The sequence below is a fragment of the Silene latifolia genome, chromosome 6, assembly GCF_048544455.1.
Source record: "Silene latifolia isolate original U9 population chromosome 6, ASM4854445v1, whole genome shotgun sequence".
Taxonomy (NCBI): domain Eukaryota; kingdom Viridiplantae; phylum Streptophyta; class Magnoliopsida; order Caryophyllales; family Caryophyllaceae; genus Silene; species Silene latifolia.
This window is the reverse complement of record NC_133531.1, coordinates 52,670,955-52,687,178: the sequence shown is the minus strand read 5'-3', so window position 1 is coordinate 52,687,178 and position 16,224 is coordinate 52,670,955. Positions and strand designations below refer to the sequence as shown.

Sequence of the window (16,224 nt, the reverse complement as noted above, 5' to 3'; positions counted from 1 at the left end):
CCAATGACTAAATGTATATGACGCGGTTTGATTATAAATCGTTATCGGTTATCGGAAATTAAGGCATCGCTAATAATACGGGTTAGCCAATTATTAATTCGTGTCCGACAAAAACAATATTGTATAATTATATTCAATATACATTTAATTAAATATAAATCGTTTTATATTTAATTTTACGAATTAATCTGTTAATTCGCCTTAGCCCATGATATTTAATCCGTATTAAATATAATATCTCAACATCACATATTTGACTAATTACTTAGTCAAATAACTCGGACTAACCGGTTAGTCAAAATTGCATCTACATGACAGGATTTTCATACCGTCACATCTCTCGAACGTATCCTATAGGTGTGACTTTTAGGGACCAGTTGATCACCGCCATCCGTATGACAATAACGTCAAACTTATCTAGCAAGCCAACCGTTATTGATAAACGTGGATCAATCGATGATAATACCAAAGTATGCCCTTTGATCCTTTTAGAGGTTTATAAGTCCTTGCACTAACTGTTAAGGACACCAACCCCAACAAGCTCCCACTTGTCCGTACAAGTGCATGTGCAATGACGTTATCCGCACTAACTGGAGGACACAAGCTCCAACAAACTCCCACTTGTCCGTACAAGTGTATGTGCGATAACCGATTCTCATATTCATTTAAAATTTCTCCCACTCAATGTAAAACAATTTGCAGATCCGGATCCGCAAAGGTCGTATTTTACAATCGATCTGTATCTAGAGTGGTTTCCCCGACTAGAGAGTAACTTAACTGATAAAACGAATCGGTATCCGAGCATGGCCATGCATTTCGATTCTGACTCCTCGAGTGGCCCTGAGAAATATCGAGTACCCGATAAAGGCTGAATATTTCCTTCAACTCGAACTCCTTCCGATCTAAGCACGAAGCATGAAATGACCTAAAAAATCTACTTGGCCCCCTGTTACGGATGACCGTGAGAAAGAAACCAAAGTCACCCAAAATCTGCCGTAGTCTCAAGAGACAGTCGATAGTCAAAAGAATCGACTCTTAGGATCACCATGGAGGTCCTATCCATGACCGGGCAACGAATGTTATAAAACATTTAGGACTCCACGTCGATGTCACAATTGTGTCCTACGAAATATCCGTATAAATCGCCTCTCCGTGATTGGTCGACCAACCTGTTGACTTATGGCTCGTTGAACCCACCATCAACCAACGTCACAAAATAATTGCCAGAGTTATCAGCTCATGTGGGCAATTAAGGACTATAAAAGATATGATGTTTGTTCAGTTCACTTTGTGGTGTTCAAAATTGTCGTACAATTCCACATGAAAAACAAAATATATATATATATAAAATATCAAAACGATGATGTCGTATAGAGTACAAGAGAGGATGAATCTGATCCATAAAAGAGTACTACAACTTAGGAACACGTTTAATTCCCATGGAATTAACATGCCCTTCATGCTTATCTTGTCGTAATGCTTTAGTGAGAGGATCTGCTATGTTATCATCCGTAGCAATCTTTTCTATCACTACTGTCTTTTGCTCCACGTAATCCCGGATTAGATGAGCTTTCCGTTGTACATGTCTAGACTTGTTGCTAGACTTTGGCTCCTTAGCTTGGAAGATGGCACCACTATTGTCGCAATAGATGGTGATCGGGTCATTCGAACTAGGCACTACAGAGAGCCCATGTAAGAATTGACGCATCCATATCGCTTCCTTTGTAGCTTCGTACGCGGCATAGTACTCGGACTCGCCGTAGAATCTGTTGTGATGCTTTGTTTCGAACTCTTCCAGCTGACTGCAGCGCCATTAAGAGTAAAAACGAATCCAGACTGAGATTTCGAGTCATCTCGATCCGTTTGGAAGCTAGCATCTGCGTAACCGGTTGCGCACAGCTTTTGATCGCCTCCATAAGTCAATGCCCAATCTTTAGTCCTCCGTAGGTACTTAAGAATGTTCTTGACAGCGAAACAACCAATGTGGTTCACCTGGTTGCTTGGAATCGACTTGTCATACTCAATGCATATGCCACGTCCGGACGTGTGCATATCATGGCATACATGATTGATCCTATTAAAGAAGCATAAGGAATCCGTGTCATGCGCTCTTTCTCTTCCGTGTCTCGGTGCCCGAGACTTGCTCGATGCACCCCGGAGCCATAGGAAGGAACCCCTTCTTGGAGTTAGTCATGCTGAATCTCTCTAGGACTTTGTCTATGTAAGACTCTGATCGAGAGATAACATCCGTCGTGATCTATCTCGATAGATACGGATGCCCAGAATTCTTTGTGCCTCTCCCAGATCTTTCATCTGGAAATGGTTTTTCAACCATACTTTCACCGAAGTTAAGAGAGGTATGTCATTCCCAATCAGGAGTATGTCATCAACATACAATATTAGGAAGACAATCTTGCTCCCACTCGACTTGATATATAGACATGGTTCCTCGACCGATCGAGTAAATCCATTTTCTTTTATCACTTGGTCGAAGCGATGATTCCAACTCCGAGATGCTTGCTTAAGTCCATAAATGGAACGCTTAAGCTTGCACACTTTCTTAGGATGTACTGGATCAATGAAACCTTCGGGTTGTACCATGTACAACTCTTCCTCCAAAAAGCCGTTTAAGAAGGCGGTTTTCACGTCCATTTGCCAAATTTCATAGTCATGAAAAGCGGCAATCGCTAAGATAATCCGAATGGAACGCAGCATGACTACGGGTGCAAAAATCTCATCGTAGTGCAAACCTGGCACTTGGGTGAAACCTTTAGCAACTAGTCGTGCTTTATAGATATCTTGTTGACCTTCCACAGAATGCTTTATCTTGTAAAGCCATTTGCATTGAAGGGGACGAACCTTAGCAGGTAAGTCAACAAGATCCCACACGTTGTTCTCATACATGGAGTCCATCTCGGATTGCATGGCCTCAAGCCATAGCTTTGAGTCAGAACTAGTCATGGCACCTTTATAGGTTGCGGGTTCACTACTCGTTAAGAGTAGAACGTCATCTATGTCATGTTCCTCGACCATACCAATGTATCTGTTCGGAGGAATAGAGACTCTTCCCGACCTCCTAGGTTCCTCAGGAATATTCACCGCAGCCGGGATTGAAGGAATAGGTTCCTCCAATGGTTGCTCGGTGTTTGGTTCTGGAATCTCCGACAGGTCGAAGGTTCTATCACTCTTTGCATTCTCGAGAAATTCCTTCTCTAAGAATGTCGCACTAGCCGCAACAAAAACACGTTGTTCGGTTGGCGAATAGAAGTAATGACCACGTGTTCCTTTAGGATAACCTATAAAGTATGTCTTGACCGATCGCGGGCCGAGCTTATCTTCAAGTCTCCACTTGACATAAGCCTCGCAGCCCCAAACCCGTATAAAGGACAAGTTAGGGACCGTTCCCTTCCATAGTTCATATGGAGTCTTGTCAACAGCTTTAGACGGACTTCGGTTAAGTATTAGAGCGGCTGACAAAAGAGCATAACCCCATAATGAATCAGGTAAAACCGTGTGACTCATCATGGATCGAACCATATCAAGTAGTGTTCGATTTCTCCGTTCGGACACACCATTCAATTGAGGTGTTACAGGTGGAGTTAATCGTAGGGGCGATCCCACGCCTTTAAGGTGTTGATCAAACTCGTGAGAAAGATACTCGCCACCACGATTTGAACGTAGTGTTTTTATCTTTCTACCAAGTAGGTTCTGTACCCTATTTTGGTATTCCTTGAATTTCTCAAAGGATTCACTTTTGTGCTTCATTAAGTAGACATAGCCATATCTACTCAAATCGTCCGTGAAAGTGATGAAATACCTATAGCCTTCTCGTGCGGTGATTGACATAGGGCCACATACATCCGTGTGTATGAGTCCTAATAGGTCAGCAGCGCGCATTCCAACACCTTTGAAGGAAATACGAGTCATCTTACCGATGAGACATGATTCACACGTGCCAAATGATTGAAAATCAAAGGCCGAGATAGCTCCATGTTTAATGAGCTGTTTTACGCGTTTCTCATTAATGTGTCCCATACGGCAGTGCCATAGATACGTTTGATCTTTGTCACCAACCTTTAACTTTTTATTCATTACGTGTAATATTTCGGTGGTCCGATCTAAAACATAAATTCCATTCATGGAGACCGCCCCCGCCATAAATCATATTGTGTAAAGAGAAAATGCAAGTATTATTCTCAATTACAAATGAAAATCCGAGTTTGTCAAGTGCGAAACCGAAATAATGTTTTTCGAAAGACTAGGAACATAATAGCAATCATATAATGATAACTCAAATCCGGGGAAGCCGGATCACATATGTTCCCCTCGAGACGGCAGCCACTCTTGCTCCATTCCCGACACGCAGGTCAACCTCACCCTTTGCGAGAGGTTCGAGATTTCGGAGGCCCTGCACATGATTACACAGATGAGAACCACAACCAGTATCAAGTACCCAAGTTCCGTAACTTGCGTGGTTAATCTCAATCATATGAATAAAAGTAGAAGAAGAAGACATACCAACAGGTTTAACACGACCCGCTTTTATGTCCTCATGGTAAACAGGACATGTGCGTCTCCAAAGGCCCCGACTTGTGGCGGTGATGACATTCCATGTTATCCATTTTGCTCTTTGTCGCGCCTGATGAGGTGCTCGACTCACCAGGCCCACTCTTACCTGAACCCGACTTCTTGAACTTCGCCTTACCTACTGCTAGGTTTGCCGGAGCTTTGCCCTTACCCTTCCCTTTATTTGACACAACGAGAACATCCTGTTTCATGCTCCCACTGGACTTCATGTCCTTCTCGGTCTGTACGAGAAGGGAGTGCAGTTCATGGGGAGTTTTCTTCAAATCATTCATATAGTAATTCGCTCTAAATTGCGAATAACCATCGTGGAGTGAGTGAAGTATGCGGTCGATAACAATGTTCTCGCTGATGTTACAGTTAAAGGTCTCCAGTTTCTCGACATTCTCAATCATGCTGAGAATGTGTGGGCTAACCGGTTGGCCCTTCTGGAGTCTCGCATCAAAGAAGCGAGTGGTATGCTCATAAGTCACGATTCTCGGTGCTTTCGAGAATTCCTTGGTGAGCGTGGTGAAAATCTTGTTTGCACCATGGGCTATGAAGCGTTTCTGCAAATTGGGTTCCATTGCAAAAATGAGTACGTTTTTAATCGCACCCGCTTCCATACGTAAATCATTAAACTTGGTGATTTCAAAGAACTCTAGTCGTGGGACCTGGGTTTGCCGGGATGGGCTCTAATAGATATTTGAGCTTCCCGTCGGCAGCAGCAGATTCCGTAATGCCGCCTCCCGGTCCCCGCGAAGTTGGATCCATCATTCTTCGATCGAGTAGACGATTCATCCGATTCATGAAGATCCTAAGCCAGGACTCACGGTCCAATGTGGCACTTGGCATTGGGTTATCAGTAGAACCAGCCATTTGTAGTTTAGCAGTTTAAAAACGTGATCTACACTGAAAAAGAAAGAAAAACAAAACGAAATAAGAAACTCATCGAGGTGATTTTAGTCTATTTTAAAATTCATTTTAAACATGTAGACTCTCCCACTTGCATAATTGATCTCCCTCAAGAATGATACAAGTGATCCCAAGACTCAATTTCTCGTAAACCGATAAGCCAACCGTTTAGCTAATTCTTCCGTAAGATCTCTTGGTCGATAGATTTCTGTAAATCCTATCTATAGTCCACCATAATCACAGGATCGTACGAGTGATCATAGTGTTGAGATAAAATAGGTCAATCGGTTCCAACTTACCCGACGTAGAAGGGGTCATATTATGCCTACCGACGAAGAAGGGACTCATTGGAGTTTGACCTATAAAGACCGTTCTCAATTTTTGTTTATACGAGGAAGATCCCATCAACAAAATTATAATTCATTTTAAGTGAACGAATAACTAGCGTTTGTCGTGAATGAATTAATTTAGGTGATGGCTTAAAATCGTGTGACATGCGAATGTCAAAGAAAACTAACTCGTGACCTCTATATGTGTCAGTTTTCATGCAATTATTAGGTGGTTTGGTTTTTTAGGCGGAATATGATGCATACTATCGTTACGATAACATAAATAATTGAATGCAATACGTAAATAAAATTTCCTAGTGTGGCCTATCCTAATAAAAAGAACAAAATACAACTTTGGAATCCACCGTTGGACCCAAGAAGCTTGTCTTGTTGTTCCATCTTGATCCATGTAGCGGGAGTGAGCATCTGGTCTCCGTCTTTGGTCTTCTCAAAAATTACAATTAAAATTACAAAATATAAACCTAATTACATTCTAATTAAAACTGTAATTACAAGTGAAAAATCCAAAACGGAGATACGAGATCTCAAAATACAACCAAGACCGTGTTCCATCATTACGGTAACACGTTCTACTAAGGCCACACTAAGTTACAACCGTTTGCAAAATAAATAAATAAATACGTAATAAAAGGCATTCAAAAACATTCATAATTAACGATAAACAAAAAATGCATCAACTAAAAACAAATTCATTCGTGACATAATTCCGTAATTATGTTAAATTTGTCCAAACCACCTTTTAATGATTAAAATTCATGTGATAAAACCGCTTCTATCAATTTAATTTTAATCAAATACAGTTCGTTACTTTAAATACGCTTTAAAATAACTTAATGGTACGTGGTGAACCGTTTCACAATCATAGCGAGTGTACAATATCCGTATAAAGTACATATTATGGCCAAAAGAAAATTTAAAGCAAAAGGAATAAATTTTCAAAGCTCTTAAAACAAAATCCCTCGATCCAGGGACACAGGTGCTCGATCGAGGAACACACAGGCTCGATCGATCAATCGCAAGTCGATCGAAAGGATTGCCAAACAGAAGGTGCTCGATCGACTAAACTGGTGGTCGATCGAGTACTTTTATCAAAGCCGCTTGATCGAAATACGAGGACAACTCGATCGAGCGATAGGTTTTAAAAAGGGGTCGATCGAATACAACAGGGGACTCGATCGAACAAAATCAAGACAAAAAGACACTCGATCGAGTAGAAATACGCTCGATCGAATGCAAACATGGCTGAAACTTCAAAACCCTCGTGAAAACAGTTTGACAAAACAAAATCAATTGCAATTTTGATCAAAAACGCATCAAAACAAGTTTAACAATTGACAAAAACTTGACATATTGCTATAATCTCCGTATAAAATAACAACATGTGAAAACAATATGATAAACAAGATGAATGAACCGTGTAAGACATGTCACGGTATCAAAAAAACTTTAGCCGTGTAAACTAGACACGGTTTTCGAGACAAAAAAACCGCAGCAACACAAAAAAAAAAAAAATTTTCGTGATTAAAACCTGCTGCCTCACGGTTTTAAAGCAAAAACGCAACATCCGTGTATACAAGGCACGGATTTCGAGACAAACATAACCGTTTCAAAATCGTTTTATGAAAAACACATAGAAAAATTTACGTGGCCTCTCTCTGATACCACTTGTGGGTTAATATCCGTATACTACCCTTTAAATTTAGGACTATAACGTAAATTTAACATGCGAATATCGTCATAAAACATAAATACAATATAGAAACGATAAGGAATTAGAATCAACCTCGGGTCCTTATAGTGCGGCGTAAAGAACAGAAATCAAATGAGATTCCCTCCTAATTTTTGCACCCAAGACCTTGTCCGAGATATGCCCTTGTGCTAGAACGTGTTCTCCGATTGCCTTGCAATATTGGGAGAACTGATGTGAGTTTGCTTGAGATGTGAGATCTCGGTTTCTACAGAGAAGAATGCTCTTCGAAAACCCTAATTGTCTTTCACTAATGATGATTAGGTTAAACAAGAAGGAGGAGGCTCTCCTTTTTGTTCTCCTAATTCGGCCAAGCCGAGTCCATGGGGAGGAAATGGGCTTTTCCATTTCCTCTTCTATTTGACTCGTAGTCCGAACCCCAATGACTAAATGTATATGACGCGGTTTGATTATAAACTGTTATCGGTTATCGGAAATTAAGGCATCAGCTAATAATACGGGTTAGCTGAATTATTAATTCGTGTCCGACAAAAACAGTATTGTATAATTATATTCAATATACATTTAATTAAATATAAATCGTTTTATATTTAATTTTACGAATTAACTGGTTAATTCGCCTTAGCCCATGATATTTAATCCGTATTAAATATAATATCTCAACATCACATATTTGACTAATTACTTAGTCAAATAACTCGGACTAACTGGTTAGTCAAAATTGGCATCTACATGACAGTATTTTCATACCGTCACATCTCTCGAACGTATCCTATAGGTGTGACTTTTAGGGACCAGTTGATCACCGCCATCTGTATGACAATAACGTCAAACTTATCTAGCAAGCCAACCGTTATTGATAAACGTGGATCAACTGATGATAATACCAAAGTATGCCCTTTGATCCTTTTAGAGGTTTATAAGTCCTTGCACTAACTGTTAAGGACACCAACCCCAACACAAGGAGCTCACACTTGAACAAGCAATGAAGGTTGAAGGTATTATCAACAAATCATCACAAAGTGAGGTAAAAAGCCCTTTCTCTAAAACCCCTTCCCCCTAATTTGATGTATGCTTACCTTGACGAGTCTAAAACCAAACCCATTATTGTTAATGCAAAACTTGAAAAGAATCAATTGGATGACTTGCTCAATGTGTAAAGGAAGCATGAATAGGCTATATGTTATAGTCTAGATGATCTTAAAGGCATAAGCCCTAAATTTTCCATGCATAGGATACACCTAGAAGATGACCATAGACCTACAACTCAAGGATAAAGGAGACTAAATCCCCATATGAAATAAGTGGTAAAAGGAGAGGTTATGATATTACTTGATGCGGGGATTAGTATGTTGGAAAATGTGTCCTTAACAATAGTGCGATCACATGATTTAATATCATAATTAAATCTCATATAAAGAATACGTAAGGGATGATTCATTATATAGTCAACTGATCAACATTAATCGGTAACGATTGGCTTGCTAGAGTTTGACGTTCTGCTGTCGGGACGGTGGTGGTCGATTGATCCCTTACGGTCACACCTAAAGGATGATGCCCTAATCAAAGAAAGTTGATTAATTGTATAACGATACAAGTTGATCAATTCCTTAAAATTGAACAATTCACTTGTGAGAGAGAATATTGATATCTTATTGTAATGGGATTAAATAAGATTTATTTTAGTAATAAAAATACTTTATTACTAAAATTGTCTATTGTTTGAGAAACAATAGAGATAATAATGAATGGTTAATTATAATTACAAGATGTTGTGAATTACAATTATATGACCTATTTTATTTATGCGAACAAGTATCACTAGTCAATTTGTTGAATATAATTTAATTAATTTATAAAATGATATTTATGTGATAAATATGCATTAAATTAATTAATAACATGTAAAATACTACATGTGACATATTGTGTGACAAATGACAAATTGACAAAATAAAATGGTAGTCCATTTTACATGTATATGGACCGAAATAATGAGGATGATGGGTGTTAGTGGGTGAATTATTTTATGAGATAAAATAAGCTAATGATGCCTAACCTACACATAGCCTTACAAGTCTATATTTTGGTAAGAGCAAAAAGAAAAGCTAGATGCCCTTTTGGACATAAGCTACCCGGCCATACTACTCCTTAAGAGTAGTTTTGGTTCATTTTTGCTTTTACATAATTCATTCATTCACACATACTACATGCAGAATGCATACTTCTCTCTTACTTGTTCATCTTTCTCAAAAACTGGAGAAATGGTAATCTAAATTGTTCAAATGAGATTACTAATATTATTAGTGTAATATAGGAGTATTAGTAATCAATTTTAAGGTAAACTACTAAACAAATATCTAGCACATATTATTTAGTAGAGATAAGGGATAATCTTGGGTGCAATCAAGAGGAGTGGCTTCTATACTTGGAGTCTTTGGAGGATCATCCTAATACTCATCATAGCTCAAGAACAAGTGAAAGTAGGAGACCTTACTTGTGCCCACAAAACCGAAATTAACAATGTAAGGGACATTGTTTTCGTATAAATCTCTTATTTTGTTATGCATGCACTAAATCTAAAGAACAAATAATTAAGAAATTAATTAGTTCACTATTAGAGGAGTCTAATAATAGGTATATGAACCTAACATAGTATCCCATCTTGGATTACTTATGGGTTAGCCCCGTTCAAGTGGTACCTAAGAAAGGAGGCACCACGGTGATAAAGAATGACAAGAACGAACTAATACCCACTAGGAAAGTCACCGGATGGAGATTGTGTATTGATTATCATAAATTAAATTCCGCCACAAGAAAAGATCATTTCCCCCTCCTCTTCATCGACCAAATGCTTGAGAGGTTAGCCCCCAACAAATTCTTTTGTTATCTTGATGGATATTCGAGATTATTCCAAATCCCAATACATCCGGATGACCAACAAAAACCACATTCCCATGCACCTATGGAATATTTGCGTATAGGAGAATGCCTTTCAGACTTTGTTATGTCCCGCTACTTTTCAAAGATGTATGATGAGCATCTTTTCGGATTTCATTGAAACCATAATGGAAGTGTTGATGGATGATTTTAGTGTCTATGTGGAGGATTTTAAGTCTTGATTACAAAAACTTTCTCTTGTATTGCAAAAATGTGAAAATGCGAGTCTTGTGTTAAATGGGAGAAATGTCATTTCATGGTAAATGATAATATTTTTTTTGTCATCTTATTTCGGAAAGAGCCATTGAGGTTGATAAATCAAAAGTTGAGGTGATAGAACAGCTTCCTCCTCCCGTAAATGTCAAGGGAATAAGGAGTTTTCTTGGCCCTGCGGGTTTCTACCGCCGTTATATCAAAGACTTTTCAAAAATAGCCAAGCCTCTCACACAACTATTGCTCAAAGATGCCCCTTTCCCCTTCACTAATGAGCGTGTCGAAACTTTTGAAAGGATTAAGCAAGCATTGATTTCGGCCCCTGTTATTGATGTGGTCGTAAAAAGCGCACTTTTAACCCCTTATCGATCCTCGTTTCACATGCTTATTTGCACTTATTAGGGTCAGTTCGGCGTCTTTAGCTTCCTATTTGATTTTCTATGAGGTTTTGTGCCATTTTAGAAAAGGAAGCAAAAGAGACATAAATCGCGCTTAAACGGAGCAAATTGGAGCTAAATGGATGCATCTAATGACCAATCATGAAGAGGAGATAAATACCATGGACCTTTAGTTTAATAAATCAATATTTAGAATGGTTTTGATTCCAAGCCCCCTCAAGTTATTGTTCAACAATGATGACAAGAGAGCGGCTATAAGAGGAAATTGCTTGGCCTCAAACCAATAAGCGCTTTTCTGGCTATGAAACCTTCGTATATGGATTGGTATCGAAAAATAAAGTCGTCTAGGCTTTTAAATCTCTCTAATAGGTGTCCGGATGAGAAAATGACGTCCGTTTTACGATCCGAGCTGAGCCAGAATCCGTCCGGATTCAACATCAGCTCACGCGGATTCATAAAACTCGCCCAAGCCTTACCTCAGCTCGCCCGGATTGTCCAATCTCACCCAACCTGATCCAGAGCTCACCCGGATTCTCAGACAGGGTTTGAAGTAATTCTTTGAATCCGCCTGGAAGGTTCAAGCAGTCGCCCGACTCCATTTGTGTGACTCCTTCTTGTACGTCACTTCACTCTTAATCAACCCTAATCTTGTCGCCACTATATATACCCTCTTTGTAATAATTAAAGGTTTAAGCCTCATTAGGAGGAAGTCTCCTTAGATTAGATTAGATTAGTTTCGATTACTCTTTAATCTTTTCTCACTTTACATTAATCCATCAACAATTTACATTAATCTTTCGATAATCAATCTTTCAATTTTGTTCTTGCAATTTACTCTTTTAATAGTTTACATTTAGGTCTCTTGGGTTTTGTATTGAAGATTGGTGATAAGTCTTCATCTCCATTTAAGGACCCTTCTTATTTATGTTCACCTTTTCCTTAATTTGTTGGTATAATTCCTTTATGTAACAACCCATATTATAAAAAAAAGGGAAAACGTAATAAAAAGAATTATCAGAGTATAACAATGATCAAAGGGTTAAGGTGGCAGAAACAGCTGACAGATCCGGTTCACTACTAAATCCAAAACCAAACTAGGACATTATTCGAGGTTCTCAAAACATGAAAACAAACTCCTATTTTATTATTCATCTCGCCGCACAAAACTTCCCCAGCAAGATATCATCCAAACAACAAATCATCTAAATAACCTGAGAATGGGGGCCGACAATCAGTCGGGAGTAACTAGATGCTCTCCCAGTCATGTTTACAACAATTGAATATAACTAACAATCATTAACAATTGACATGTAAAACCAGTAAACTTGTGAGACCATATATACTCATGAAAACCCAATACAGCTTACCATGACTTATCAATCTTAGATAGACGCATTCAAGCAAACCTAGACCATATGCAACCACTAGATCATGTACACTTACAACCAAAGTAGCACACGACCCATAACAAACTAAGGCACAATGCTAGCATTAAAGCATAGCGAACATAGTGACATACAATCCACAGCAACAGAAGGCACAAAGCTAGCAACAAAGCATAGTGAATAGAGCGAACGCCCGTTAGAGCGTATAACCACTACCTCTAACTTGCCAGAGCGTATAACCACTGCCTCTAGCTGACGGAGCGTATAACCACTGCCTCTACGGTACTATGTATAGCGTATAACCACTGCCTATATGTCTAAGACCTGGCCAGACTCTCAGTGCAATAACTGTACACCGAATGACACTCGGGACCCAGAGCGTACAACCACTGCCTCTGGCCAACCCCGAACACAGACCAAAATAAATCCCGTATTAACGAGTGGCGTTGGTTTATTCCGATAGTATATAACTGATACTACCATCGTCAATTCAAACTAGTAAACAACAAATCCATAGTATAACTGACTGTACCAACATGCGTGAACAACATCACGACTCAACTCATAGGATAGTATAACTGACTATCCTACTTATCATATGAACAATAGTAACCAACGACATATGCAAACACAATGACATATAATATAACTGAACACCACATAACACGTGAAACAAGTATTAACGTTCAATGTTATAGTAACCTTATCCATAACATGAACTCTGGATGCGAGGTTATAGTAACCTCAACTATTAATTCAACATATAACTTGAAGTTATACTTAACTCAACCATAACCTTGACACGAAACTCAAAGTTATACCAATTCCAACCATAACCTTGAGCCATAATCTTAGGATTACGTTAGTTTCAGCTATAACCTTAACCCGTACTTCAATGTTATAGTAGACTCAGCTATAACCGGGATTCATATTTCCAAGGTTATACCTGTTTCAGCCATAACTAGAGTAACAACCCAAAGTTGTACTAACTTCAGCTATAACACTCGAATCATCATCAAGGTTATACTAGCTTTAGCTATAACTTTGGAGAGCACTCTTGGCAGCCTATCATGCCGCCACTAGGGTTTGATTCGTAAACCCTAATTGCCCTCATGACACCCATATTTAACGCATAAAGAACATATGATATATAATTAATACATTAAAATATATACAAACATGCGAAAACATAATTAACATGATAATAAACAATCAAACATGTACAATCATACAAAACAATCATTAAATCATATTAATTACATCAATTGGCATAAACACAACTAAAAGAGAAACACCTAGTTACCTTATTATGTAAATAATTCTAAAGATCGTCTTCAACGATATAAACGTCCTCTCCAGGAGCAACTTCCACGCCTTCATTGTCGTTTCACACGTGCCAAAGAAGAACGAATCTAATAAATATACTAACTATATATAAAAACTATAAAAACTACGCGAAAACATAAAATTTACAAAGAAGATTGATAAATCGAAGAGGTAGGATCGATCAAGGCACGAAGAAAGATGAAGAACAAAGGTAACGAAAAGGGCGGCACAAAACCCTAGGCGATATCTCGCGCGGCACAAGGGAGAGAAAAAGAGAGGAGAGAATTAGGTTTAGGGTTTTGTGAGAATTATGAGAAAAGAATAGTAAGGGTTTGGTTTCCCTTCTTATTTATAGAAGAACTCACGGGTTTATTTCAAGCATAGACCCAAAACTCACCCATCTCCACCAAAATCACGTGAGACCCAAGAAAAGAGCGGGTCTTCACCGTTTTCGATACCCAGCGAGCCAAAAGACAAGAGACGGATATTTTCCCGGAAAATACAATATGAAATATGGGAAAATAAAATTAAAGAAATCTATTACAGAAATTAGGGGTGTTACAATCCAAACCCCTAAAAAGAAGTTTCGTCCTCAAAACTTGATAAGATAACTACCTCACTCAAAAAGATGTTGATGCTTCTCTCGCATAGACGCTTCGGTTTCCCAAGTCTCCTGCTCGAATTTCTGACTCCTCCACAGAACGCGAACCAAAGGTACAACCTTATTCCATAGCCTCTTTTCCTGACGTTCCAAAATACAAACAGGTCGTTCCTCATAAGTCAGGTTAGGCTCAACCTCGATAACATCAGCTTGTAGAACATGGGAAGGATCTTTGCGATAACGATGCAACTACGACACATGGAAAACATCGTGAACCTTCAACAAATTTGGAGGTAAAGCCAACGTATAGGCTACCTCACCAATTCTCTCGAGCATCTCATAAGGTCCAATGTACTTAGAACTAAGCTTGCCCTTAATCCAAAATCGCTTAACACCTTTCATAGGCGAAACCTTAAGAAAAACCTTATCGCCAACCTCAATCTCAATCGGCCTACGCCGCAAGTTTGCATACGTCTTCTATTGATCCTGGGCTGCCTTATGCTTCTCGCGGATCAACCTCACTTGCTTAATCGATTCCTGAACCAACACTGGGACAAGAATGACTACCTCACTAGAGTCGTCCCAACACAAAGGTCTACGAAACTTCCTTCTAAAGAGTGCCTCAAACGGAGCCAACTGAATACTCGCTTGGTAACTGTTGTTGTAGGATAACTCCACAAGCGGTAAACTCTTATCCCAACTAACTTGGAACTCCAAAGCATAAGCTTGCAACATATCCTCAAGCGTCTGAATGGTACCCTCGGTCTGACCATCAGCTGCGGCATGAAAAGCCGTACTCATCTTAAGCTCACTGCCCAAAGCCAACTGCAACTTCTTCCAAAATTGAGAGCAAAACCTCGGATCACGGTCGGAGATGATATCCTTAGGAACCCCATGAAGACGAATGATCTCACGCTGATAAGCATTTGCTAGTTCCTCGAGACTCACATCTTCTTCATCGGAATGAAATGCGCGACTTTAGTCAACTACGACCTAAATTGCATTCATTCCTCTCGGTGACCTCGGCAAACCCATGACAAAATCCATCGAAATAGAATCCCATTTCCAAGTGGGAATCTCCAAAGGTTGCAGTAGACCGCAGCCGTACCCACCAAATCCCCGCTCCACATAGTGAGCGATAACCCTGTCCATTAATGTGCACATCCCTTCTGTGGCGGGTTCCACAGAAGGCGAAACTAGGGCGTGAAGCCACTCCCGCAAGTGACTTCACTCAGCCGAGGCCACGCCTCGCGAACCATAGACAACGATCACAACCACAATCACAATACAATTATTATATCAAAAAACCAATCACAACACATCAACAATCATCCCATTATGGGACTAATACTGAGTAGGAAATCCTACTTGGTAAGCACACAATCAGACGGTCTCTACTGCTGAATCAAAAAGCTTCTTCTATGAACCCTCCTCCTATCATACAACACATAAAGGCTACCAAATCACATACTACACATAAACCCCCAAATCTCTAAATTAGGGTTTAACCAAATCAAAGGGAAGACAATAAAAAGGGTACATAGATCTTACCCTCGACGCAAGGAACTAAACGGTATAATCAATGCTAAGAACTGACCCTCCAAACTCCGGGGATTGCTAATAATGCGATTAAGAAGATGAATTTGCTTGCCTTCTCTCTTAAACAGTAATTTAGGTTTTGCAAAAGTGATTTAGAATAATGACGACAAAGCTTATATACCTTAATCGCATATTTAACAAAACCCGAGAAAATTCTCCGTAAAACCGGCTACTCGATCGAGTACCCAAGGATACTCGATCGAGTACCCCCCTACTCGATCGAGTA

The 16,224-nt window shown here is 39.3% G+C and overlaps 1 protein-coding gene across 1 annotated transcript; it reads right to left on the bottom strand.

Annotated features, from left to right (window-relative positions):
- Nucleotides 1-14,414: 14,414 nt before the first annotated feature.
- LOC141588079 (uncharacterized) lies at nucleotides 14,415-14,801 on the bottom strand. The gene is made up of 2 exons (XM_074409535.1): nucleotides 14,715-14,801; nucleotides 14,415-14,648 (listed from the first exon to the last, which is right to left on the bottom strand). The coding sequence occupies exons 1-2, from the start codon at nucleotides 14,799-14,801 to the stop codon at nucleotides 14,415-14,417; spliced, it is 321 nt and encodes a 106-aa protein (XP_074265636.1).
- Between the last annotated feature and the right edge of the window lie 1,423 nt (nucleotides 14,802-16,224).

Bases quoted from the DNA above. Each gene is read 5' to 3' on its own strand.
- LOC141588079 (XM_074409535.1), bottom strand. From the start codon at position 14,801: ATGAAAGGTGTTAAGCGATTTTGGATTAAGGGCAAGCTTAGTTCTAAG. The intron at 14,649-14,714 runs GTAGCCTATACG...CATGTGTCGTAG, and splicing joins TGCTCGAGAGAATTGGTGAG to TTGCATCGTTATCGCAAAGA.